Source organism: Amphiprion ocellaris, chromosome 5 (genome assembly GCF_022539595.1).
Source record: "Amphiprion ocellaris isolate individual 3 ecotype Okinawa chromosome 5, ASM2253959v1, whole genome shotgun sequence".
Classification (NCBI taxonomy): Eukaryota; Metazoa; Chordata; class Actinopteri; family Pomacentridae; genus Amphiprion; species Amphiprion ocellaris.
This window is the reverse complement of record NC_072770.1, coordinates 24,356,299-24,383,469: the sequence shown is the minus strand read 5'-3', so window position 1 is coordinate 24,383,469 and position 27,171 is coordinate 24,356,299. Positions and strand designations below refer to the sequence as shown.

Below are 27,171 nucleotides of genomic sequence, written 5' to 3'. Positions count from 1 at the left end.
TTGCTCCAATTAGCTTTATTCGCACGTATATTTTCTTTCATCAGTCGTGCCAGATACACACAGTATTGCAAAGCACATTCAGCACAAGTCTTTTCAGTTGGTGGCTGTCATATTTTCAGTGTCAACATTTTCTGCATGTTCATCCATGTCTTTGGTGAAAAGGTAGTTTGCGCAACAAAAGGACAGCAAGGCTTCTAAAATAACTTGCAGAGGTGTTCATTTCTCCTCAGTTTGTCTTTTAAGGTGTGTTGTCCAAAAGGCAGTGTCAGAAAGTTTGTTAGTATGTCATATCTATGACACGAACTGCTAAAATCCTGTATTTCAACTACAAGTTTGAGCCTGTAGTTTAATACTCTGCTAGAAACATGTGGTCGTCTAAGGACTCCACAGGACTGCACTGTAAATCAAGGCCTCAAGTGGTATATTAATAAAGTGGTTTTGCTTAACCCTACAGATGACAAGTATTTAGCAAAAGTTGGGTGGCTTAAATAGCACCAAATGGACACTGTCTAAAGGAATTCATCCAACATTGCAACTATGCTGAGAGATACTTTGCCAGACAATGAAACACATAACTAGAAGGAATAAGGATTACATATTTCAAATTTGTTTTGTCTATTTTTTTCACTTTCAATGTTTCTTTTTTTCTCTCATGGCACTGGCCTTCACATTATCTCATGAAATTTTATCTACTCGTCCTGGTCGTCCTTGTCGGCTCTACTTGAATCTTTCTCCCTCCTGGACTCCTTCACCACCTAAAAAAGAAAACAACAGAGGTTAGTCTGACAAATTCACAACATCATCTGCAATACATAAAAAATGTAAAGCTAGTTATTTTTGAATGATGTCATTTTGTACCTCTCCATCTCTAGTCTCAACTGTCTTTATCACCACAGTCCTCTTGCCCGGGTTTTCTGGAGCTTTTTCATAGTCTGTGAAAAATCACATTAAAACACTGCTGAGATTTTTATATTCAGATATATTTGCAGTAGTTTAGGAATAATTTTTTTTACATATTCATTTTAAAAGGTTGAACCAACATCTATTAATCACAAAAAGAGATGTAGCTGAATAGTGATAAGCTGAATGGGATTCCAGCTACTTCTGATTCTGGAGGTAAAAATCCCAGTGTAGACTGGCAACTGTCTCATTTCCACAGCAGCCACTGGCACAGAACTCTCCTGGTTAGTCACTACAAACATGAACAACTGCTTCTGAAAATATCTACGTCTTAAAAAAAATTGAGGGTGAACATGAAAAGATGAAAAATAAACTATAACTCCCAAGTTGCATTTCAGCAAGAAGCTGTCAATCGCAGGATGAGGGAAATTGACTAATTATGCTAAACACAAACTTGACAATACAATTTCCATCTGAAATGAATTTACTTCCATTTCTGTATCAATGTTTGATGAATTCAGCAGTTTTGGCTCTGTCTTGTTCATGGCTGTGCCTCTGACTGGTTTCTTGTCAAGAGCAACGACAACAGAGACTGATGGGTATTGTAGTATTTTGAGCCCCCATGGCAAAAAGTGATGAAATGATGCTGAAGTAAATACAACATTCATGTTTCAGAGTCAAGGTAAATTGAGACTATAATAAAAAGAAAAATATCAAAGAGTCAGTCAAAATGGGGGAAAGTTCTTCCAGAACAAGCAGCTCTGCCATTTCATAACTGTAATTTACAGATACAAGGGGAACTTGAATCACATTACAGTTGATTGTGGACATAGAGAACTTTAGCTTACCTCGATCTCCAAGGTGATTGCTCATGCCAATGTTGAGGATGGGAACAGTAATCCTAAAGAGGAAATATAAAATCTGTGTGTCACACTCTGTAAATATAAGTGATTTGCTTGATCATGAGTTGCTCTAAAGGACACAGCAGAAAAGAAACAAAATAGCAACATAATCTGGGGCTTAGAACTGAGCTGCGATCCTTTAAGTGGAAAACAATTAATGCACCACCCATGTCCTCACTGATCAACCGAAAAATAGAAAGTAAAAAAATTATGTGAAAACAGGATAAAACTGCAGACCTGCTCTCCTCCCCCTCCAGCAGTTTACGGTAAGTGGCAATCTCAATGTCGAGAGCCATTTTGACATTGAGGAGGTCCTGATACTCTCGAAGATGGCGAGCCATCTCCTCCTTCAGGTGGCGGATCTCCTCCTCCAGTCTGCCCACGTTGTCCTGGTAGTTGCCAATTTCATTTCCAAACTGATCCTCCATTTCACGCATCTGCCTCAGCAGAGCTTCATTCTGAAATCATACAGCAGCAGGTCAGACTCAAACGAGTGTAAGTGTATAATACATTACAATAGACTAAGAACTGTTGGCTTTACCGTGTTCTTCAATGCATCAATGTCACAGTTGAGAGAATGAATCTGCCTCCTGGAGTCATTGGCCTCCTGCTTGGCCTGCCTCAGGGCATCGGTGTTGCGTTTTGCAGACTCAGTCAAATCAGCAAACTGCAAGAAAAAACGAATGACTGAATATTTGCATATTAATGTGTACCTCCCAGTGTGTGAGTGTCTGTCTGTCTACCTTGGACTTGTACCAGTCTTCAGATTCTTGCATGTTCTTCAAGGCAATAGTCTCATACTGGGCCCTGATGTCCTTCAGAGCACCGGTTAGGTCGGGGCGGACGCTGCTTTCCACCTCCATCTTCAGCTGCTGGGTCTGGACACTCACTTGCACATCCTGGATTTCCTGGTAATGTGAACATTTTCAAACAAATTGAGACTCACATGAATGGTGTAAGGACGCTACATGTCTGATCTGCAGTAACTGGCCTAACCACTCTCCAAAGTGCTTGTTGTTTAGTTATGTATAGTTCATCTGCTATCCTATAATCCCACGCCCACTTACACTACCCTCATCTCCACCCTCACCCCGACCGGTTGAGGCAGATGGCTTCCCTCCCTAAGCCCGGTTCTGCCAGAGGTTTTTTGTTTTGTTTTGGTTATTTACTGATTTTATTATATTACATTTTAAAAATTTGAATAGAATAAATTTTCTATATCTCTTTTCTTATCCTGAGCCTGGACATAAGGCGTAATATCTGCATACTTTGCAGACGTTATTTATCCATGCCTCATGAGTACTACTTCATCATATATGCTTTAGCGTACCTGAACTGCATTAGGAATGGGCTGCTGTCCAGCTGTAGCAAATGATATTAAGATAAATTCTTCAAATATCCTCCCAAACAAGCTTCATGTCTATTTTGTGTTCTTGTAGCACAGACAAAAAAACAAGCTGCCAGTAAATTGCCTTTGCCACACTAAAGTATCTGTTCTGACACCTTGTTAGTATTTACACTTTGCACGATTGATTGCCTAATCCAAGGGATGATCTCACTGCTGGCAAATATGTTTAATAAATCTACTAGTTTAACATGAACACTGAGGATTCAGTCATTTGAAAGACAGGACTTTCTTATTCCCACCAGCATAGTGGAGACATACAGAAATACAGCATCACTTACTTCATCATGGAGTTTCTTTAGGAATTCAATCTCATCCATCAGAGACTCAATCTTCCTCTCCAGTTCCAGGCGGGACAGTGTGGCATCATCCACATCCTGGTTGATTCATGAGACAAAAAAGACTGTAATAAATCATCCATTGCTAAAACCCATGATGACAGGAATTAAGAACCACTAGATTACATTTTATTTGTGACTGTTTTATTTGTATATTTTTTTTTTGCTTCCTTTGGGCTGTTTTAATAGACAAGTGCATCAGCAAAAACATCCCCTGCCCTCCAGTTTAGATCAATACTATTTTAAAAAAAAAAAAAATGCCCTGTCACATTGCTGTGACACTATTATGAAATCATCAGAGATGAAACAAAGCATTTCATTTTGACCTGTTATCTGACACAGGGGACACTGTAATCAATCAGTGAGCTGAGTGTTTACCTTGCGGAAGGCAACCAGGTTATTCTCAGCATCTACCCTCTTCTGGGTTTCTTCATCCAACCTGAAGACAAGACAAAAATATTTCATATCAGATTTTCTCAAGAATCTTCTTTCTACAAAAGGGATGAGAGAGCGTGCTGACATTTTTCCAAGAATGCCCTCAAAGGTTGAATCCAGGCATCAGCTGGCAAAAAGCTTCCTGGATCAATTTGTTAATTCACTGTCCCGTAAAAAGGATTTTGGGAGTGTCCTCTGGGATCAGCAGCTTCTCCTTTCAGCTAATGTGGCGTCTCTACAGTTCAGGAAGGTCATCTACACACACTCAGTCAGGATATGCACAGACACTTTCTATCTTTTCAAAGATTTGACAATCTTTTTTCAACGCTGGCTAGTTTACAGTGATGGGATAAAAATGTTGGTGCACAGAGTAAATACAAAAAAGAGGAAGCCTTGCAAGGTTGTGGAAGATGGTTCGGTAAAATTAGACTTTTGTCGACTGTCATAAATCAAAACGCAATTTGTTCCTTCTCAAAAATCAGCAAAGAAATGGAATGAAAAAGGACATTTCATTCACTTTCAACCCTGACAATCCAGGACTCACAATCACAATGCACAATATGTTGCTCATTCTCTGCTAATGTTTTGTGAGTGATGTGCTGTATGTGTGGTCAATGTCTGGGTGTGCTGTGCTCCATCTGTTCTGTCTGACAGAAGACTTGCCCGGGCTGGACATAAAGTAGATTAGTGGGTCCAGCTTCCTCATCTTTAATTCATGTCATGTTACACGGGACCCTTTTGTCCTAATGGGCTCTCTGGCACCATCCCATTAGCACAGAGGGTCACTGAAAACACACCTAATGGAGTCATGGAGTCACATTGATTTTTCCTGATGCTATTCTCACCACGCCTGATATCCAGTCTCTCCTCCTTTCATCCCGTTTCCTCCCTCGTCCCTCCCAGCTCCTCAGCCAGCCCCACCCTGTGTCTGGTCCATCCATTCTCCTCCTTCCTCTCATATCCCTGAAGGCATACGTGTTCATGTGTGTTTGTGAAAGTGTGGAAAATTGCGTTATTTAAGGAAACACTTTATAGTCAGACACATCATAACTTAACTTGGCATCAGTTTCTGTGTTGCGGTTTTCTGTTGGTCACTTCTGAGGTTGGTCAACTTATTATCATTCACAGCAGTCAGTACAGATATGCAATACACGCATGAAAACCATGTGCACACATGATGCAGTGCAGCATCCTGTATCATGCTGTTGCTCTTGTGCCACGCCCTACATTACCATCATTACTGGAGTCGAGTGACCAGCGCCTTGGGACTGTCTACCTACTCTGTGCCTACAATGGACCATGTATTGTATATCACAAGAGTGCCAGTGGAAAACGTATTGATAGTTAGCATAGTTACGCACACAGGAGGCTTAACACGTATGACTGCAAGCAGAGAAAAAACAGTTGACTTTGTCAGGATGGTGACGTTCAATTGGGACACAACTTTGTAGCGCTATGTACTGTATTGGTTCCATATTTATCTTGAGACAAGGTCATATCTATCTATCTATCTATCTATCTATCTATCTATCTATCTATCTATCTATCTATCTATCTATCTATCTATCTATCTATCTATCTATCTATCTATCTATCTATCTATCTATCTATCTATCTATCTGATCTTCATATAACATTGGTACCAACCTCTGTTTCATCAGTGCCAGATCATCAGCCAGGTTGTCCCTCTCCAGCTGGTACTGGTCCCTTTCTTTGCCGACAGCATCCATCTGGCTCCGCAGCTCCCTCAGCTCCTCCTGGAAGAGCTCGGAGGCTCGGTTGGGCTGGCCGTGCTGCTGCTGGCCCTTGAACTGGTTGAGCTCCTGCTGCAGCCCACTGTTCTGCTGCTCCAGGTATCGGACCTTCTCAATGAAGCTGGCGAAGCGGTCGTTGAGCTCCTGCAGCTCGGCCTTCTCATTGCTGCGGGTGGTTAGGAACTCCTGGTTGATGGCCTCAGCCAGGGTGAAGTCCACCTTGTCGTAGCTGAGGCGAGGGGGCTGCTGGGTGGGGCGGGAACGCTGTTGGTGGTAGGTGGTGGAGCGGGATGAGGCCACCACGGGCGACATCGAACGCATGTAGCGTCCCCCGGACACGGACATGGGCACGCGAGAGGACACGGGGGAGTAGGAGGACATTGGGATGGGATGCGGACTTCCAAAGGTGCGCCTATAGGTGGAGGTATGCATTGAAGAATGGCTCATGGTTGGTCTGGTTCTGTTCTCTGTCGCTGTGTGAAGGTGGAGAGCTGAAGGCTTTGAGATGCTCTTGAAGCAACAGGACATCAGACTGGAGAGTGCTGAGGGTTTTTATGCTCTCAGGCGAGGTGCCCTATCAGCATCGCGCCTCCCCCTCCCTCATCTCTTCTCACCCCACCCACACGAAACCTTTCTATCTCAGTCTCTCATCAGTATACAAGCCCTAACCACTCCCTACCCTTCAGAGGTAGACCTGCCTCTCTCTTTGCTTTCACCAATGCTCTGTCTTTCTGTCTCGACAGTTCCACCCTTTTTATCAGAGCACTGGGTAGGATGCTTCACTGGCCTCCACATTACTGCTTTGACAAAATGTCTCCTCGCATCTGCCCCTCCTCCCTTCTCTGATTTATGCCCTCAGTGACACTTTGCACCGGTGCTTACTCACTCAGCTTCAGTTGTACCTCCATCTGATTCCTATACATATAAATATAGGGCCTTGCATACACTACTATTGTGCTTAACATTCATATCAAATATATCAAGTGTTCTGTTCTCTGTTTCTCAGTAAGGAAATTTGAAATTCTAACCTGAATTGAATCACATTGATTTGATTCTTTTCCCCCTCCATTTGTCTCCCTCCCTCTTCCCTCTCTGGCTCTCTCCTTTTACTGTAATGGAATACTTTATTGATATTCTGGGCGTCTGGGACAGAGCCATGACTCTGCAGTTATTCTATCCCTTCGAAATGCACTATATCCAGTAATCCCTGAGTATAAGTTGCCAGATAACTCTGTTTGTATCTCTGGTAAACTGTGAGTTTTCTGTCCAGGTAACATCTGTGAGTTCAAGAAGAGTCACAACTTACGAATGACGCAGGTTGAAGATAGAGACTGTTGTCATGGCAGGTCCATGGACTCAATGACCCACCAAAACGAATAATCACCAGCTTCAGAGAACATGATGTTTTATGGCTTTGATTTAACTTAAAAATTGCAATTAGCTGTTGCACCATATTGTCAAATAAACACAGACTATACTTAATGTTGACACACTGTTCACCACTTTCTGTATATTACCAACATTTGTAGCATTGTATCCCTGAAAATGTGTTTTCCTCTTTAAATGTAGTATCAGAATTTCTTTTTCAAGAGTTTTTCTTCACATCCGATATAAATAGATACATTCAACGGGATTTAAGAGTCAAACTACAAGATAGAAGTAAGGTAAAAATGAATAAAATGACTTAAAAGTTCTGAAAACTGTCTGTAGCACTGAAAAGTTAATCAACACCCAAACACTGAGCTATGACTCAGGGTGACATGGTAAGCACACAGCGCAATTTTCTCTCTATAAAAATGAATGGTGCGGTATTTTCTATATAATGTCAGAAGTTAGGCAGCGCCTTCAAATCTTTCTGCAGTCTCTATGTGTGCATGTGTCTCTAAGTCATATTAACTGGTCTGCAGACAGGGAGCATAAAGTTGACGTAATACAGAGCATGCTCCATGTTGACTGGGTGTGGCACTTTCATCCCTTTGTGTCCCAAGCAATGCTTGGTACCTTTAATGCACTTTTATCTATTAATGCTTTACTATATCTCGCTACCAAACATAACATATTTGGTTGTCACATCTGTTTCTCTTCTCACATAAACTCACACACTGTTACATATCAGTCCATGGCTTTCATTCAAACTCAGCATTTTGCTAATTGAATTTAACCTTGGGTTTCCTCTCCCTAATGGAGCATCTGCAGCACATTGTAGTAGGACCACAGTAATCCCTTCTCTCTGTCTGTCATTCACTAACACACATGTATGCACTTGGCTTTGCTGCTTCTAGATGTGCAGGGCTGCTACTGCTGAGGTCTGGCTCTCTCTCTGTAACAAATGGCCTGTTAGTCTTAGCTCTGTAATCTAATCAACCTGCTTTATGGTCAGTAACTCTCCCCTTTCCTTCCCTCCCCCTCCGTCTCACCCTTTGTCTGTCTCTCTCTCTACACGTCTCACTTTCTCTCTTCCTGTTCTTTTTCCAGATGCTTCTCCTGCCTGCCAGGACAGCCTTTGCCAAAGTTTCTTATCATGTTAAGCTTATCTGCATTTCCACACTCAAATTAACAGTGTGTGTATCTCGAACACTCACAACTCCATGACTTTAGACCGGACTGTGTCAGTAAAAATAACCATCAGCCAGATGTTGCCATTAGCAATTGATCCTTCTGGTTCTCTGAGAATTCCCTTCGGGGCCATAAATTCAATTTTTTTTCTTTGACGCTCTCAGGCTTGAATATCTGTTGATTTTTTTTTTTTTTTAACCACAGGCTGAACTCAGTATGTGTGTCATCTTTCAAATCTAAAGAGGCCTTTAGATATCTCAGTCATATGGGAATATAGGGAATAAACATATTGTGTTATGATTTTATTATGGAGGTGATGGGGTTCATCCTGTATATAAAGTCCTGCACTGGGTGTGGTTTCTGATGGGAAATCTGATCAAACTTGTGGTATACAGCAGTGAACTGTGACAAGCACAAAGCAGTCCTACATTAAAAAAAACGGAAATTTTTAGGTAATTTGCAGACAATGTTTAAACATTTAAAGCTCCTATGTGTACAGACTGAAAAAAACTGATTATACTGAGTTGATTCTGAGTCGTATTGGTATGTCAACCTATATTAGACAGCTCTATAAACCACTCTGGATTACATTCAGTTAGATTACTTTTAAAAAATGTCTCAGCATTTTGTAATTCTCACATTTTACAGTATCTTTGTCAATTAAGGCAAAAACAAATACGTTTCTGTATTGTGATGAACATATTTAGGCTGATTATCCATTTAAAAAGTCAAACAGTTTTCTACTGTGGTAACTTGGAGTGCATGTTGCATATTGCAGATTTGCCAAACAGTTAATATCAAACAGTAGGGTGTAAATATATTAACTTCCATCATCTTCATCCATGCATCTTATTTCGAAAAGTTTTTAGTTTTCAGAGTTATGCATGAAGACAAATGAAATTAGTTGTTGAATGTTTCAAAACATTTTTGGAAAGTAAAGTAAGATCAATATGAGTAGAATTGGGTGGGGTTAATTCAGGGGTCGGCTTGAAGCAAAGTAGTTTCATACAAACGGGGATCAGAGCGCATTCTTTCTGACAGCTTTTCTTCAACTCCTTTACACTGATCAAAGTGAAAAGTTCCAGCCCCGCTTACTTCCTCACCTCTGCACACCTGTTGAAATGCGCATGAATGCTAAGATTGTTAAAATTGTAAAGTGCAGATCCCCCAGTTATCCAAATGTGTAATTCTTTAAATTCTACACAAAGCAGCTGTAGTTTAAACCACTAGATGACTTGGTACATGTTACACTTGTTTTTATTGACGCAAAAAAGAAATGTTTGCATTAGAATAATGAGTTCCGGTAAGAGATGAGGATATGACCTGGTTAATACACCGGATTTGCTGATTGTAGACTGCGGCAAAACTTATTGCTACATCCCTGTAGTCGTAAAAAAGGTTTCTGCAGCATTAAGGACGGCTGAAGGAAACTACATCCCTTTTAAGCTCTGTTGCTAGGGAGTGGTGAGCAATAAAGAATCGTTCAAATTAATCAGAGCAGTGTGGCTGCCTGGGTGGTGTCACCTCACCGAATCTACTCTAGTTTCACTGTCCACACTGAACTCAAAAGTTAGAAAGAGCCCAGTAATCTGACAAAGAAGCACCAATACTGCTTCAGTCTGAGCTTGAGGAGACAGTTCCCAGGGTAATGATGGTTTGCTTTGACTGGGACAAGAGACGAGCAGTGATCTATTAAAAGCTGGAGGCCTGTCAAAGCTGAGATAGAGATCATCTGTGAAAAACGATAATCTCCCAGAAGGGCTGTTGGACAGTGTCTCAGCTGCAGAGGAGATGGCTGAGCAGCTCTGGCTACATGTGACCCAGAGACATGTTAATGGTGGAGCATGATTTATGGCTGTGTTTGGTAATTATAGTAATGGAACACTGCAGCGTTACACAAGTCTGTTGGAGGGATTTCATTTGGAATCTAATGTATGTAAGTAAAAAGAGAGACAGTCAAAGGACATCGTGGTCCAGTGAATGCATGAAGGATACATGCCGATACAAAAGGCCTCCTGATAGCCCAACAAGTGAGAAAACTGAACAATAAGCATGTGTTTTATCTCCTATTCTGCTCCCTAGAAGGCCTTTTCATCTCACAGTTGTATAAAACACAGTACCACAAATATTTTCACTACGAGCAGAAGCTAAGAAATAAAACAACAACCTTCAAAACATAAAATCGATTTCACTTTACAAGCCAAAGATTTTGCAATTCAGACCGACTTTCCTTTTACTTTCCCTCTTTCGCTCCACATCTTTGTTCCTGCCATGTCGGTCATGGCTTCTTCCATTAAAGACTTTGCTGCAGTGACGTCATCCTTTTCTCCTGCACTGCAGTCTGTCATGCGATGGGAATGTTAGCATCAGCAGTGCCTTGTCAGTTCAGTACATGAAGGTAGCCTGCAAGATAATAGCAAATCATTTTAATTGAGCAGACTACAGTAGGTGATGGTCATAATTTTTTTGTTCACTCAGCTGCAGAGTTCCTTTAACACAGCACTTTCTGACCACAGCTGCTGCTACTTCTAAATGTGTATCTAGATGTTCTCAATATGCTTGTACAGACAGTATTTTATAACGTTTTATTTTGCTGTAGTCAGCTCTGTAATATGTTTAGGACTGATTTTTGGATGTTATCTGTTTTGACAATATACACTATAGCTCCAACTATTCTGTGACTAACTTCCATTGAACGGTTCTGTTTATTTATACTTTTCTTTTACTGTGACAATGAAGCTGTTAAAAGCTGATGTAAAAGCTTATGTCAACATAGATTGTTTAACATTACTTTAAGAATCATTAATTTAATTTAATTTAATCAAAAATTACTTAAAATAAAGACATTTAAGCAATTTAGGCAAGGGATCAAATTAATTACACAATTGTAGTGGATATCATGGAGCTAAATAAAATCAACACTAATGCAGCAGTGTCACATATTACTGAGGAACATAGTACAACCTGGAACTGATTATCTGTCTGACACAGAATCACTTCATTTTTTTCTGTGACTAGATTTAATATCATAAAATGTACACAGTGGTGAGCAACACAACTATCTTAATTTGCACTACCACAGGGTAATGGGCAATATTTGCAGTCACCTTGATTCCGTCTTTTAACAGCACTTATTTATTTATTTTTTATGTGTGCATATGTGTGTACATGATTGAACAGAGTAAAATGAACATTTTTCTTCCATGAGATGTACACATACAATGACAAAAAAAACACATTTGATTTGATTAATTTGATGATCAGCCACATTAAAATCACTGAGATGAATAATGTGCTACATGTGTAATGTCTTAATAATCAATCAATCAATCAATCAAGATTTATTTATAGAGCACTTTACAACACTCAAAGGTGACCAAGGTGCTTTCCAGTTAAAATCAAACAATAAAATTAGAATAAAAGCAAATTAAAATAAAGGAACAATAGAACACGTCAACAAATAAAATCAAAGAAAATAAGATAAAATGAAATAAAATGTCACCGCATTACTGAGTATTAAAAGCCAGTCTGAAAAGATATGTTTTGAGCTGGGCTTTGAAAAGGCCAAAGACTGGCACAATTTACGGCAACTGACAACAAGGTGAGGCAGCAAGACACTGACAGGTTAATCTGGTCGTGATCGCACATTTGCGCTGTTTGACTAACATAGAAAAAAAGCCAGATAAAAAAACAAAACTCCTAACATCTGTCCTTTAGAGTTTTAACTTTTGAAAATTATAGCTGCCAATCAAAATGCGGGACAGCGTCTCAATGGGTGGGACGTGGAAAAAGGGATGGAAATGCTGTGCAGTTCCGCACAAAGCGGGACACTTGGTCACCCTAACCTTAACGCCCTGTTAGGGTTTCGGACAGAAAGAAGTTCCGTTAAATAAATAGGCGCAAGGCCATTGAGGGCTTTAAAAACGAAAAGCAAAATTTTAAAATCTATCCTAAAAGAAACTGGAAGCCAATGGAGAGAAAAGAGGCCCAACAGTAGAAAACACCTCTTTTTAAGCAATTTAGTAGGGAAAACATCCAAAGGGCAATTTGTTGTTTGCATGTGTTTCACTACATCAGTAAGGGATGAAAGGGAGATGGGCTCAAAGTGGTCAAACACTGGAGAGAGTGGGGTTGTAGCAGACTGGTCTGGGCTGATGCTGCCGCTGCACAATGCTCTCACAGACAACACTTTGTCCACAAAAAAAGCGTAGAAAGTCCTCACATGAATGTTAAAATCCCCACAGATTAAAAGCTGTTCATATTTGGAGGCCACCTCTGCTATGAACTCAGAGAACTCCTGAATGAAGTTCTTGTTGTATTTAGGTGGACGGTAGACCACAGCACATAAGACTGGACAAGATGATTCCATTGTGAACAACTGTTTGACAAGAGCCAAAACTGTGATGGACTATAGGGTCAGAGCATCTCCAATATTACATGTCTTGTGGGGTGTTAGTGGTATGCATTGGTTACCAAAAAGAAGAACAATTGGTGAACTGGCAACAGGGTCATGGGTGTCCAAGGCTCATTCAAGCACTTTGGGAGTGAAGTGTAGAACATGTGGTCCCATCTAACTGAGGAGCTACAGTAGAGCCAACTGCTGAAAACTTTAATGCTGATATGATAGAAAGCTGTCAGACAACACAGAGCATTGCAGCTTGTGACGTTTAGGCCTGCATAGCTGCACATGAGCAACCTTCAGAGCTGTTTTGGCAGCATGATGGGGACATGAACAATATTAGGTAGTTGGTTTTAAAGTTGTGGCTCATCAGAATGTGTACATTGTGTTTAGATCCATGGACTTTTGCCATATGAAATTATGTTTCTAAATGTTGTTGTTTGCTGTGATTAGATTGAGAATGAACTCCAGTGTTGCCTGCTCTTTAACATTTTGAGGACCTAAAAATCCTGTGAATGTCATTTCAGGGTGAACAGAAATATTCCAGAGAGACACAAGAGGGTGTTAAAGTTCCACTTTATTTCAGGGTAGCAAACATGATAATGTTCTGTGATGAACTTGATTTAATTTACAATATAAATTGAGGAAAAATATGTTAAGACCGATTTTCCAATTGTTTAGTATAAGTAGGCCATGAATTAAAGGTTATGGCTTCTATAAACTACCAGTGCCAATTAATAAAAATAGTATAGGTCAAAATAAATATCACTTTCCTCTACAAAACTTTCAACATTTTTAATACACCTTCTGTTTTTTTTTTTTTTATTACACAACTGACTCGCAGTTCCAACATATGTTGTTCATGAGGCTGGTTCAGTTAGTTGGTTCTGGTTTCATGGCAGGGAGCGGCGGTATCACTACAGACAGTACTGCGTGTATAAAGCTGATATGTTAGTGGATGTGGCAGATGTTAATACATGAACTGATGACAATATTCACACAATTCTTCCCTGAAGCAGTGGACGACTTTCCCCAGGTGACTGTCGACTCAGCAGGTTCCACAACAGCAGAGGCACTGATGTTACTGCAGAGCTGCCTCCACTGTTCCCTGCATAGTCTTCTGTCAGCGGCTGATACTGCTTGAACCGCCTTCAACACAGCAACACAGGAGAGTTCACTTATTATTAACAAGACAAAGATAAACTAAATATGAGAGTTTCCCTTGTGAAACTTCTATGACTGTATGCAGCATTAAATGAAGGTCAAACTCTGTGAGAGAAAAGAAAAATCTCAACAACAGGCCAAAACTAGAAGAATCATATTTACAACAAATTGAATATTTGTAATAAATAAAAATGACTTGGGGTTGTTCAACATTTACAGAGTTACATTAATATTCTTATTTCTTGCAAAGGGTTACATTAAAAAAAATACACTCAATATTTAGCAAGACTGGAGGCAGGTGGAAAAAGTTTGTCTGTCCCAAAGTTAAAAAAAAAATAAGTTTCTACCAGCACAATAAAGTCCATGGATGAACATGTTGTACCTCTATAACAATAAAGTATAAAATGACATGTTGTAGTTTTACAAGGGGCGTCTTGGCCAGGCTCCATGACTTCTGAGACTACAGGATGTCAACGCATAACCAGCTAAAAAACATAACTGGCCATTTTTACATGTTGTTTTGTGTACAAATTAAATAAACAAGACATAAAAGAGCTTTAATGTCATTTTAGAGGTGTAGATGATATTTTAAACATTAGAGGAACTATTTTAAGCTCCACAAAAACCCTTTTAGGATGAGGGTTTTTAAAAAAAGAACCATTTTTTAGAGGGTTTTTCTAAACAGCCTCCAAAGGTGCTTTAAAGAACCATCCAAAATGGTTCTTTAAGGCAATAACTTGAGCAACAATAAGCTCTTTAAGGAACCATTTATTTGAATATAGTTCTTTGTGGACCCATGGTTCTATTTTGATAACAGGATTTGATAATAATTTAAGTATTTTTTAAAGCAAAACAGTCAAAAAAACAGTACGAAAATCCCATTATGTGTTACATTTTATTTTGGGTTCTGGACTGTTGGTCAGACAGAACAACACATTAGTAGAAGCCAGTTTGAGATTTGGGAAATTATTGTAGGTGTTTCTCATAGTTTTCTTTACAGATTTACAGACCAAACAATTTATTGATAACATAAAAAATGATTAGTCACAGCCCTAAATATATGCTATAGGGTCGCCAACCCAAAGCGTCCTTATAAAATAAAGATCTCCTAATATTTTAAAGAACTACATAATGTATGTGAGGAATCATCCTCTAAATAAAGAGGTTCTATAACTTGTGATGGTGGTTTAAAGTGTTTTGAGGCACCATCTAAGAACCATTATTTTTCTGAGAGGAGGAAAAAGCTGGGCTTAAGTGTAGTTTAGATTTACAGTATTTGTTTTGTCACTGTAAGATTAACCTAGCATTAATCTGTACTCAGGGATACAAATTAATGAGTACTGTACTATAGTATATATGCTATAGTACAGTACATTTATTCATAGTACTATATATAGTTAGTATGGGTGTTCCACGGGGATCAATCTTTGGACTTTTACCGTTTTTTAAATTACCTGTAAATGATTTCTGCTGATTCGTCTGTTTTGTTGGTCAGTTTGAATCTGTTGTTACTGGGAATGCCAACTCAGTGGTTTCATTTTTTTTTTTTGTTTGTTTGTTTTTTTTTTTTAAACAAATCTACAAGTAAACTGAGTATCAATAACATTAATAGTTATACCTGGTCTTTTCTTGCAATAAAAGAGAAAATTGAGTCAGATGAAGCAAACATGAGAGTCATAACCATTTTACATCATGAAACCAACAAATAATAATGGCAGCATCCATCCTTGCAACTTTTCATTCTTTCTGTTTTTCAGACTTCAGTTTTACTCATTTATGGTTTTCTTGTATGCAGTTGTTGTCAATAAGTTACTTTCTAATTAACTGGCCACTCACCTGTACATCAAACCAATACAACCGACGACACAGGCAAGAACCATAACACCCAGAACTGTAGCTGCAGTTCCAGCTGGGGAACCAGTGGAGGCTGAAATTTAATCACAATAGACAAATTAGATAAAATAACCTTACAGATTCATTTCATTGGCTATGAATTAATATTTTTTTCCACTCACCTAATGCTACATTGACTCTAGCACTTGCCACAGCCAAACTGACATCATTGGTCAGTGAGACATTGAGGCAGAAAACTCCAGAGTCATTGAAGAACTGACGAAGGATCATCTGACAGTCTGGAGAGGGTGAGGCTTCATTGCAGACGGTTTGTAGTGGTGTGACACAGTCAGCATCAGATATGACGGTGCAGACCTCGCTGGGCAAACTACGGGAAGGAGAATGACAGTGCAGAGATGTTGTTGCAAAGAGAACCATTATATAGTCTTGTGTTGACTCTGTAAACATGCATGATAAATATACAATAAAAAACTACACATTAATTCATCCTCTGGGCCAAATAGAAGATTATATTTTAAGTGTAATAGGATCCAGGCCAAATCCATTTTTAAACTTTATTTCCGTTTTGGAATTTCTGCTAAGTTAACACACAGGATATTTCTAATACAGTGGCCTTTGTGCAATGTTAATTAAGACAAATACGCAAAATATTCAAAGGCTGAGTTACAATGAGCATCAAGTCTTGGATCAGTTTTTCTATCATGCTCTTCTAAAGGTGTGTCTTTGCATGTGTAGATTGAATACTGAAGATGTAAAGACAGCCCGGTTACAAATCAACAATAGTTTAGATCACAAATTTACTTCATGGAATATTTTAGATTTAGCTGATTCAAAGTCCCTCTCCAGTCATTGATTAAATCCCTAAAATTTCATCTCTTTGTGTCAAAGTTGCATATTTAGAGTTTTTTTTTCCTTAAAACTGTTTTGCTGTATAGCTAATTGATGAATGTCATTACCCACCTTCCCTGACAGGTAATGGTGACGTCCACAGCATTCTGCTCCACCTCAGTTGCCATCGATACAACACTCAACATCTGGACGATCTCTACACTTTCAATTCCCTCTGCAGGGTTAAATGGGGATGAAAGAGAGATTTTTAACACTATTAACCACACAGTTTTTATTAAACATAAGTAAATTCAAGTGTATTGTGCACAAACTCGCATAATACCAGAAACTGTATTGACTTACGGACAACATCTATAGATGTGGCAAGGGAGCCATAACGGTAGACTGTGCAATCAGCTGTCAGCTCTGGTGCTTGTCTTTTAGCCACAACAAGGGCAACTTGTGCTGGATCTGCTTCTACTTCAGCCTGAAGTTCACCTTCAGCTGGAACAGCTTCTTCTACACCTGCTAGTTAACCCAGTGAAAAAGAGAAAATTGATCTTAATGCTTTTGTTACAAGAGCCATCAGCATCTTGTTTTGTGTACAGTTGCAGCAATTACCTGCAGCAGCTGCAGTTGCTGCAACTTCGTTCTCAGTTCCAAGCACTTCAGCCTCAGTATCAACTGCAACATCAACTGCTGCTGCCTCTTCTACAGCTGTGGGTTCAGTTGCAGCAGCAGCAACAATGTTATCAGCAGGCGCTTCTGTTTGAGCCTGGACAACCTCTACGGCTGCTTCGGTAGCTTCAACAGCAGCATCAGCTTCAACAGCAGCATCAGCTTCAACAGCAGCTTCAGCTTCAGCAGCAGCATCAACAGCAGCATCAGCTTCAACAGCAGTGTCAACAGCAGCAGCATCAGCGGTCACCTCAGCTTCTTCTGCTGCTACATCTGCCACAGGGGCAACAGTAACGGTGTCGGCAACCTCAGCTGCAGCTACTTCTCCTTCCACAACAGGGGCAACTGAAGCAGCAGCATCAATCACAGCCACATTTTCTGCAGCTACATCTGTAACTGCTGCTGTGTCATCTGCAGCGTCTGTATCAGCTTCTGCTGGCTCTTCAACTGCAGGTGCAACAGAGGCAACAACAGCCACTTCTCCTGCTGCAGCTTCTGTCTCCTCTGCAGCAACATCTTCTTCTGCAGTAGGAACAGCAGCGTTGGCCGGGTCTTCTTCTGCTGGAACCACAGCTGCATCTACTGCAGGGGCCACTGAGGCGACCTCAACAGCCGCTGTGTCGGTATCCACGACTGCTTCTCCATCGTCTGTGTTGGTGGCAGCATCAGCAGGCTGCACAGAGGCAGCGACTGGAGTGGCATCAGAGGCAGGAACATCCAAAGCAATCGCATCTCCTCCCTCTGCTGGTACAGTTGCAGGAGTGGAGGCCATCACAACTACTGCTGGAGCAGCAGAGGCATCAAGAGGAACAACTGAAAGACAAGTGTAAAACTGCTGAACAAAACAGCTTATATATAGAGGCTAAAAAATTAGCAGTTAGTTAAAACTCTCACCAGCAGTGGGGTTTCCACAGCCATTGGGGATGCTTGCCATCAGGACCACCTGAGGTTTGAAGGTGCCAACTGAAAGATATGTGTGAGTGACGGTGCGCTCTCTGGAGATCAGAGTTCCACTGGTGTCACCAAAGTCCCAGCTGAAGCTGATGTCTGCGTTGTTCAGGTACTGGCTGGGATCATGGAGGTTGACGGTAAAAGCAATGGCCTGGTTCTGGATGAAGTTCTGGTCACCCTGGTTTACATCATTGACTTGGGCAAGTGATATGCTGAAGGGAACCTGGTCTGATGATGGAAAAAAGATATAGAGATGTTATGATGGGGGCTAAAAGTTCAAAAACAAAGGTCATAGAATGATTTTCCTGAACTTAGAGCTTAGAAATCACCTGTGATGGTGAAGACTGAGGAGGCGTATCCGAGGGGAATGAACTTGTCTTTGCCACGACAGTGATAGATGACAACCTCCATGTCGTAGGAGCCCAGTGGAACGTTGTCTGTACCGATGGTGAGCGAGGAGGAAGGTCCATCTGCCACCTGCCAGTAACGCCCTTAAATACAGTAACATTGTGATTATATGGAGTACAAGACTGTTTCACGATGAGACGCCATTATGATGCTGATCAGTCAACCGGCTGATTTTTACATAATTTCTTGTGAAAGTGAAACATCAGCAAAAGATATATGGATTCTGAATTACACTATATTGCAATATAAAGTCCTGTACCTCTATGGAAACAGCACAACAATGACTAGAATTAGAGAGAACTCACAATTGTCTTTTGTGCAGTGTGACACAGTTGTGAAGGGACAAAGCATAAAAATAGAAAAAAAAATTCACACTTATTTATTTTACAAAAATTGAAAAAAAAAAAACTGGATACTGCATAAACAACATTTTTCTAAGTGAACACAGGTTTTAACAACACCGTGGGAGAAAATGGTGACTCTACATCCTATAGATATTTCACTATTTCCATTCAGTTTGATTTGTTTGTCATATTTGTCACATACATGCTCTGTATAAACACAGCCTGCAATTCAAGTGAAAAAAAAAATGTTGTCATATGACTGATAGTTGCAGCAAAGTGATAGTGATAACTGGTAGTTGCATGGCTTCAAGGAGGGCAATTATTGTCCATTTTTTTTAAACAAAAATTGTTATTTTTTCTTTTTACAGAACCTGGTTTGTACAAATATTTTTTTATTTGGCAAAATTTTAAATGAGAAGTACATAATGAGGGGATTTTAATAACATATCAAGATTTCAGGTCAGATTTGGTTAATTTTCCAGATGGAACTGGATGTCACAGATGAGTAGTTGAATCAAATCAAATTTCAGTTTTTACAGTTTCTGGCTCTTATAAATGGTGTAATTTGGCCTTTTTTTTGTTTGTTTGTTTACTTTTTAAAGATAAGCTCAGAGTGATTTTGTGCACTTGTATGGTTTGAATCGTGTTTCATTAAGCATGTTGGAGCAAATTAGCTCTCATGAACCTTAAATAGTGATTTCATAACAACATCATAACATAATTCGCTTTTCATAACAAAAAGCCCATGATGCACTTCTGTGATATGATACAATATTTTTTCATGCAAAATCTAAAATGTTGGAGATGATCACAGGTCAGCCTCAGCACGGACATTTGTTTTTATAAAAAGGCTTTTCTTGTTTCTTGTTAGTGATATGGCCTGAGGAGAGACTCGCATATATAGAGAAGTTTAAAAGCCTTTTTATGAACTGTTCTTTTTCCATTTGTGTAAAGTAATACAGTCATTTGTGCGTTTGGAAGTTTTGGGGGGTATTATTTACTGCAGGTGTTCTATTACAATGTACTTGGGAACTGTATCAACCTCAAGTGTTACAATAAATTGTACAATATTGGTCAAAAGCAGCCAGTGTTTCAAACAGACTATGTAATTTACCCCATGTCTTCCACACAAACACGTAGCGAGGTTTCCTGTTCTGGCTCCTGGTGAACGGTGTGCCGTCGGGGAAAACTCCATTAGGGTCCTGTTCTGGATACACTGCCTGACCCGCCTGATACTGTTGTCCTGAAAACAACAGCAACCATTGATCACACACGCAGCAACAAAAAGCTTCTGCATATAAACGTGACAAACTAAAAGGAAAATAAACTGCATTTTATCATAATGCAAAGAAAGAAAAAGAAAAACACACTGCTGGTGGTTTAATTGGTAATTAATATCAATTTTTTCTGTGTTACTGTCTGATACATCTGCTCCTTGTTATGAGCATTTATTAAAAAAAAATAACAAAATTGATCACAAAAATGATCAATCCACAGAACGTTGCCATGGTAACCTGCAGCACAAGCCCTCCAATGTGTCATTTCTATCAGCAATCTTACCGTCGACGGTGCAGTTTTGCGCCCAGACCACCTGTCCGTCAGAGAGGACTGTCTGGTTTGGTGGGAAATTCAGATTAATACTGAAGGTTGCTCTCGCTCCGGTCAGTGTGGGGGCATCATTCTTAAGATCAAAGGTTACTTCACCGCCTGAAAATAATACAACGCACATCATTTTCACACACTTGAACACAATGGCAGAAAGAATTGGTGGCTGAATTTGTTTTTAGAAGGAGAAGAATGAGCCTCACCAGACCAACAGTTTCTGAATCTCGAGTCTCCATCTTTCCACACTGGATACATCCGGGAGTTCCAGGATCTGTAACGTGTGAACTGACTTCTTTGCCCTGCAGGAAATTTTTAGAAACTCGTCAGGAAGGAAAACTACATAATCTACCAAGCATCCCCAACAACCAACATAACTGATGAAAGCATTTAGTGGAGCAACAGCTGCATGAACATTGGGATGAACTACTTGAGAATGGAGTTAAAGTTGTGTTGCTTCTTACAGTGTTAGCATGTAATCTATGTAATAATGAGAATAATGTAGGAGTGTCTTATGTAAAGGAGAGCAGGCCCATGTGTCTGCTGCTGACGGGGGTGAGGAGTGTCAGGGTTCCTGGCGGTGGCGGTGGGAGTCACACGACCCACAATCCCCCTCAATCCCTTTCATGTGACTATCAGCTGAGCAGCAGCCTCAGTAATCCCAGTGAGAGGAATGAGGCTCCCAGACTCTGGATCGCTGGATTTCTTCCCCCCAGCTTCTCATGTGTGTGTGTGAGCGGAAGTGAAAAAGACTGCGGGATATCACCCACTATTACATGACTAATGATTTCCAGAGAAAATACCATTTTGAACAATCTCAATTATAACACACAAATTGGAAATTATTTCAGGTCATGCTCATAAATGCAGATCGGCATAAGAAATACTTTAGCGGCGTGAAATTAGCGTGTCATGGTTGATCCATCTTTCCTCGTTTTAACAAAGTGCAGAGTGTGTTCGCACAAAACAGGCATGAAATGGATATTTAATTTGTTATCCAAACCAAGAAAAGCTGACACAAAGATCAAGACAAGCTTGTAATTGATAAAGAAGCAGAAGTTTGTTTTGGTGTGCTTGGACACAATAATTCAAATGAAGCACTTTTCCTGTATTGGTATAAAGAGCAAGCATAACTTACAGAAATGATACTCTAAATAAATAATTTAGGCACTTTTCTTTAACAAAAGTCAAAATCTACCATTAAGGTGAGATAATTTAGCTCATTTTTGCAGATGTCCTTTTTTTTCTTTTGATATTTGATTTTAAGAGTTTTATAAAAGTATCAGGTGCAGCAGAAAATTGCAGTTTAATCTGGAAAATCAAAACGGTGCATAGAAAAGTCACTAATTTAACTTCTGTGATTATTCAGGGAAGATTTAATAAGAGAAGAGTAGAATTATCTGTGTAAAATGCACCTGTAGCACAACAGATATGTTTCAAAGTAGGGGAAAATAAACACAATGACATGTTTTATCTAGTTAAACATGGTTAAATCCAGACATCTGTAATTTACTCACTTATAGCAGTGGCCGAGGTAAAAGCCAAAACCAGCAGCACCAGACTCCTCATCCTGTGTTTGGTTGTTTGCGTCCTCTGAGCCCCGATCCTCACCCTGCAGTCCTGAACCCCAACACAACTCCCACACAGACTTAAGTAATGTCTCCTCACTCTCTTTAAGAAGGCCTCCAATCTGAATTACCATAAACTTTCTTCTCACCTCTGACATCACTGGGAGCCTGCAAACTGGCACCACCCCCACTAAGACCACTAACTACACTGTTTTGTTAACTTTCATTGGGTTTAGCCGGAGCTGTTTGGTTTTTTTGCTCATAGTTTTTGACACTGTTACTGTCATTTTGATATGTTTTATACTCTCAGCTAAGATAACCCTGTGTTTACTTCATGTGAACTTGATCACTTTTCTCTGGTTCTGCCCGTCAGTGTCATAAATGCAACATCTCCAATAAAGAGCTTATGAAATTGTAAAGTAGCTTACAGAAAACATGGTGAAGTGCATGTTAATAATTCAAATGAACACAAAGTAAGAGACATCTATAAAAGGGCATGATTGGAAGATAATTATACCCAGTGTAAATTAATATGTTGATGGAGACTGCTGAGAGTTGTGTGCAAAGCTCGAGTGGTGCCCATGTTTGACATATGACCTCACAGTTATGTGTGCGTGGACGTCACAAGATGAGTGTGTGGACGGCAAATCAATAGCATTCTTTTATTTCCTCTCTCATTTCTGGGTATCCTGCTGTTCCCCCTCAGGCAGCTGCAGCTCAGAGAATCTGTGCTCGAAGCAACGCAGACACACCCGTGCTCAGCTCCTGAGACAAAGATCCTCCTTCCTGATCCAGAGCTTAATTCAGAAGAGAAGAAGAGCGCATTTGGTGGAATGAGATGATTCTAGAAACGATTCTTTCACTCAGATGGTGTCACATGAATTAATATAAAGGCTTTGTATCAGGATTCACAACGTTTGTGTTCCTAGTGCTCACTTTTCTTGTATTTTTTCATCAAACATGAGTCTAATTAAGCATAGTACATGGAGCATCTTTAGGTAACACATGAGAAATAACATCAGTAACCCCTGAGAGAAGACATTGTTAATATATTACGTTATTTTGACGTCCCAGGTCTAAAAACTAAGCTGTACAATTGAAGCAATATTGTGATTTATGAGGTTAAAACCTGTAAGAGATCCACCTGTCATACACATATTATTTGTCTAAAATATACACACATGTTTGTAATGCTTTATGGCATAATAAGTAACAAAATAATGAAGTAATTAAATGAAGTAGTAAAAAAACATACAAAGAATGTGGATTATTAAACTGATGGCGTGTTTTGTTGGACAGGAAGAAAACTATAGGAGTGAATAGCAAAGCATCCCTTTATTTCTCTGTTTGTATATGAATAATCTTCCCTGTAAAAACTGAGTCATTATGAGCTCCTTCGTCACAGTCACTCTTGGTTTTTCCCGTCATATTGTCTGATTCCTGTGAGACTGTCGAAGCTGTTCCACATGTGACCTCTCATGTGCTCACAACAGAGTTCAGGAAGAAATAAATCCTTCGACCAGAGCACCTGACTTAACATACCACAAATAGTCAACCGTTAGCTTTTATCCACTTTGGCATTCACTTTAAAAATGATCTTAATAAACTGGTTCTCGGGTTTCAGGGAATTTACGGCATCTTAATGAAAACTATTTTTTTTTCACAACAGGTCAAAATTTGGTTATTTCTTCTTTTTTTTTAAATGAATGCGAAAAAAGTGAATTACAAGAACTGCCTGAATTGACTGTGAAAAGTAAAAGGCAAAGAAATAAAAAGTGTCTTTGAGCTCACATTCCTCATGAACTATAAAAACACAGAGTCTGTTCACAAAGCTGCAGTCACACACTCACACAAGCTTTCTCTTTTCCAGGAGGAGTGCAGTGAAGATTGTAATTTAGAATTGAACAAGAGCCAAATCAATAAGGCCATCTGGTTTGTAAATAAGATCAAACCAGACAAGCAAATCAGCTCCCGACTCCAGCAGCAGTCATTCAGTGGATCCACAAGGATTAAAGAAATGATTCCTAATTTGTTATGTTTGTTCATCATTTGATTTCCTCTTCACCATCCATCCATCCATCCATCCAACCATCCATCCATCCATTATCCACACACCGCTTAATCTTCATTAGGGTTGTGGGGGGGCTGGAGTCTATGCCAGCTAACTCAGGGTGAAGACAGGGGACACCTGGACAGGTCACCAGTCTATCACAGAGCTACATGTAGAGACAAATAATCACACTCACATTCACACCTACGGGCAATGTGGAATTACCAATTAACCTCAGCATGTTTTTGGACTGTGGGAGGAAGGTGGAGTACCCGGAGAAAAGCCACGCATGCACAGGGAGAACATGCAAACTCCAAGCAGAAAGATCCCGGGCCAGACACGAAACAGGGATCAGGGAAGGCGAAAGTACTAACCACTTCTTTTTCACCATGAAAACTCAAAATATTTGCCAAAGCAGAAACCTAAAACCAGTGAAAACAGCTCACAGAATATAGGCTTCTACAAAAACAAAGAAAACCTTCCGGTCATACATGACCTCCAGCAGGAGATAATCAGTGCTGGAGTCTAATGTATTTTAGAAGAACCATCAGACAGTCTAATCTGCTGTGTATAGCACCTGTGCCAAGGCTGATACATAGTTTAAGGGTGAGTAACTGAAGTTTTTATGCACCTAAATCATATCACATTAACATCAGAGCAATTATTTAGGATGTGGCAGATCTCCTGCTTCCTAATTAATCATGTCCACATGAATTATTCTCCAGTTTATGAATCCAACACTTGATTCACACTGGAAGTCAGGAGATATAAGAAAAACGGTAACCTTATACAGATATTGGTAAAGGATGGAAGGGCGTTCAAATGCTTTCTTTAGATTAATCATAATTATATTAAAGGATGTCCAGAGTAACCAACATACACTGACACACAGCTATGGCAAAAACTTTATATGTACAGTATGAAATCAGAAAAAACTGCTTTGTGGTGCTCAGAGACATCACCTCATATAAAACTGCTGGGTGAAGATGAGTCGAGCCTCTGGGCTTTGATCATGTGCAGTATTGGTATGAATGCTTTCTATGTCTGGTGGAACCAACAGAAGCTGTTTCTTCATGCAGCACAGGACACCTGATGACTTATAGACAATCCTGGCTCATATTTCAGATCAATATAGGCATTTTTCAAAGCAGACAATAGGTGGTTTTCCCACTGCAGGAACTCAGAGCAGCATGTGAGGTGGTGGAAACGTTTAAAGGAACTGCACTGTAATGTTCCTTTTCAGATTTTCTGTTTCTGTTGAGACAGTTTCTACCACAACGTTAACTCAGAGTGCACAAAAATAATAACAAATAGATGTTATTGGACATCCCTCCAGTTCTATGAGTATGTAGGGGACAGTGGAGGTTTGTTATCTTGGCCCATATGGGTAATTTTATGTTGAAGATAGTAACGTAGGAGAGAAGACTGGACAAGAGGGTAGAAAAATGGTGCTTTAAGTTTAGCCAGTCGATGTTGAAACCTGCTGAGCAGCTTTTGGAGGCTGTTCAGAGTTCCTACCTTGGAGTTGGTGCTTTTGTCTCCCTTTAAAAGTACCTTTAATGAGCTTGTACAGCTGCAGTTCGTCCTTTGTTTGTGGTCAGACCACATGCAAAGGCTTCCCTAAAACAGCCCACAAGTTCCTGTAGTAGAAAACATCCTATTCATGCTGGGTGCAGCAGAACAAAGCACAGACACTAAACATAGCATTAATGATGGCTGTATTGCCTCTATGTCTCCCAGTGAGTCAACATACATCATATCAGGACTTATTCAGACTGATTAATGGGTCATTCCACCTCATTACAACAATTTTTAATAAACAGTTCACGGCTGACCATCTTGTATTTGTCTGTTTTTTCCTGTGTATTTGCATGTTATTAAGTAAAACATGTAAAATCTGGGGTCATGGCTAACATTAGGTCTTGAGCAAAAAAAATAAAAAATTCTTAAAGAAGGTGGGGTCATCTACATTTTTGTGTTTTTTTCTTTGTGCCAATCTGTGGATCAATGTTTGAAGTGTGTTAACTTGAGAAATAATGTAGCTAGAGTCCTGACATTTTGTAGGCTCATTGATATGTAAATATGGTCTTCAAGAATACAGCCCTGCTTTGATAGAAGAATACAAACCAGTTATATGATGGTGCAAATTTGATCAAAAAAGGTCTATTTTTTCTATTTGAATATCCCACCAACCATAAAACCTTTATTTTTCATCCCAAGAGGTATATTTTTTTCCTGTGATTGGCACCAATATGAACTTTAACAATGAAGAGTATAGTACAAGTCAGAGGCAGGCTTTACGAGAAAAAAAATCATTTTTTTACATTTATGGCCAATATTTGACATGCTTTGAGAATGTATGATGGTAAAATCACTCTGATAGTGGTCCCAACTAGAAGAGTTCTATAATATAGTTAATGGGCTAAAAGATAAATCACAGATTTCTAACTCACAGTACTTTAGATAATTCTATAAAAAACGATACCATAAGCAATCACAGTGTTTATTATCTGTATGTCAGATATACAGATTATACTTGTTTTGGATTCCTTTATCAATTTCTGTTTTAATTCATTACAGCCTGGTTAGCAAAGAGTTAGTCACATCGAATCATTGTGTGAAAATGGTAGCAATAACATATCAACTCAAAGATGGTCAGGTGTGGGGCATTCAGTGAATTGAGGCAGAATGATCCTAATCTGTGTACATTGGTGAAGGCTTGTGGAGAAAGCTTCCTGATGTCACTAAACTCCATGATAGAATATGCGTAAAAGACTGTTTTGTGTCTTGACTGGTGACTTTATCACAGCCGGGTAACATGAGTCACATATGTCACACAACGTGTCTGGCTTGATTCCAGCTGGGGGCTTTTGTTACACAAAGCATAACGGGGATTTGATGGAGAAGCAGCCGCTCATTTTTGCCCCGAGGAGGCCCAGTCAGTGTTTGATCCAGTCACCCCTCTGAAGGGACACAAAGCCATGCAGGGGGGGGGCACACATGACCAGGAGGAAACATGTGACATGAAAGTCAAA

At 39.7% G+C, this 27,171-nt stretch overlaps 2 protein-coding genes across 3 annotated transcripts; both read right to left on the bottom strand.

The window, feature by feature from the left end:
• On the bottom strand, window positions 1-6,295 carry prph (peripherin). The gene is made up of 9 exons (XM_023287133.3): window positions 5,628-6,295; window positions 3,924-3,984; window positions 3,489-3,584; window positions 2,546-2,710; window positions 2,344-2,469; window positions 2,040-2,260; window positions 1,749-1,801; window positions 859-932; window positions 1-755 (listed from the first exon to the last, which is right to left on the bottom strand). The coding sequence occupies exons 1-9, from the start codon at window positions 6,260-6,262 to the stop codon at window positions 690-692; spliced, it is 1,497 nt and encodes a 498-aa protein (XP_023142901.2). The 5' UTR covers window positions 6,263-6,295; the 3' UTR covers window positions 1-689.
• Window positions 6,296-13,248: 6,953 nt separating this feature from the next.
• On the bottom strand, window positions 13,249-22,193 carry pmela (premelanosome protein a). Of its 2 annotated transcripts, none has more exons than XM_035955801.2 (12): window positions 22,036-22,193; window positions 20,725-20,820; window positions 20,477-20,623; window positions 20,031-20,159; window positions 18,494-18,655; window positions 18,108-18,392; window positions 17,157-18,026; window positions 16,899-17,063; window positions 16,668-16,770; window positions 15,869-16,074; window positions 15,690-15,780; window positions 13,249-13,838 (listed from the first exon to the last, which is right to left on the bottom strand). In XM_035955801.2, the coding sequence occupies exons 1-12, from the start codon at window positions 22,085-22,087 to the stop codon at window positions 13,685-13,687; spliced, it is 2,460 nt and encodes an 819-aa protein (XP_035811694.2). In that variant the 5' UTR covers window positions 22,088-22,193; the 3' UTR covers window positions 13,249-13,684. The 2 variants fall into 2 exon arrangements, with proteins under 2 accessions (XP_035811694.2, XP_035811695.2); XM_035955802.2 differs by having other exon boundaries at window positions 16,899-17,060.
• Window positions 22,194-27,171: the final 4,978 nt, after the last annotated feature.

What these genes read in the sequence shown, in the direction of transcription:
- pmela (XM_035955801.2), bottom strand. Translation starts at nt 22,087, where the DNA reads ATGAGGAGTCTGGTGCTGCTGGTTTTGGCTTTTACCTCGGCCACTGCT. An exon ending in ACCATTACCTGTCAGGGAAG is followed by an intron (nt 16,075 to 16,667) that starts GTGGGTAATGAC and finishes TCCTTCCCGTAG; the next exon opens with TTTGCCCAGCGAGGTCTGCA. An exon ending in TGTATTGGTTTGATGTACAG is followed by an intron (nt 13,839 to 15,689) that starts GTGAGTGGCCAG and finishes GCTGTGTTGAAG; the next exon opens with GCGGTTCAAGCAGTATCAGC.
- prph (XM_023287133.3), bottom strand. Translation starts at nt 6,262, where the DNA reads ATGTCCTGTTGCTTCAAGAGCATCTCAAAGCCTTCAGCTCTCCACCTT. An exon ending in TTGATGCATTGAAGAACACG is followed by an intron (nt 2,261 to 2,343) that starts GTAAAGCCAACA and finishes GTATGATTTCAG; the next exon opens with AATGAAGCTCTGCTGAGGCA. An exon ending in CAATCACCTTGGAGATCGAG is followed by an intron (nt 933 to 1,748) that starts GTAAGCTAAAGT and finishes GATTTTTCACAG; the next exon opens with ACTATGAAAAAGCTCCAGAA.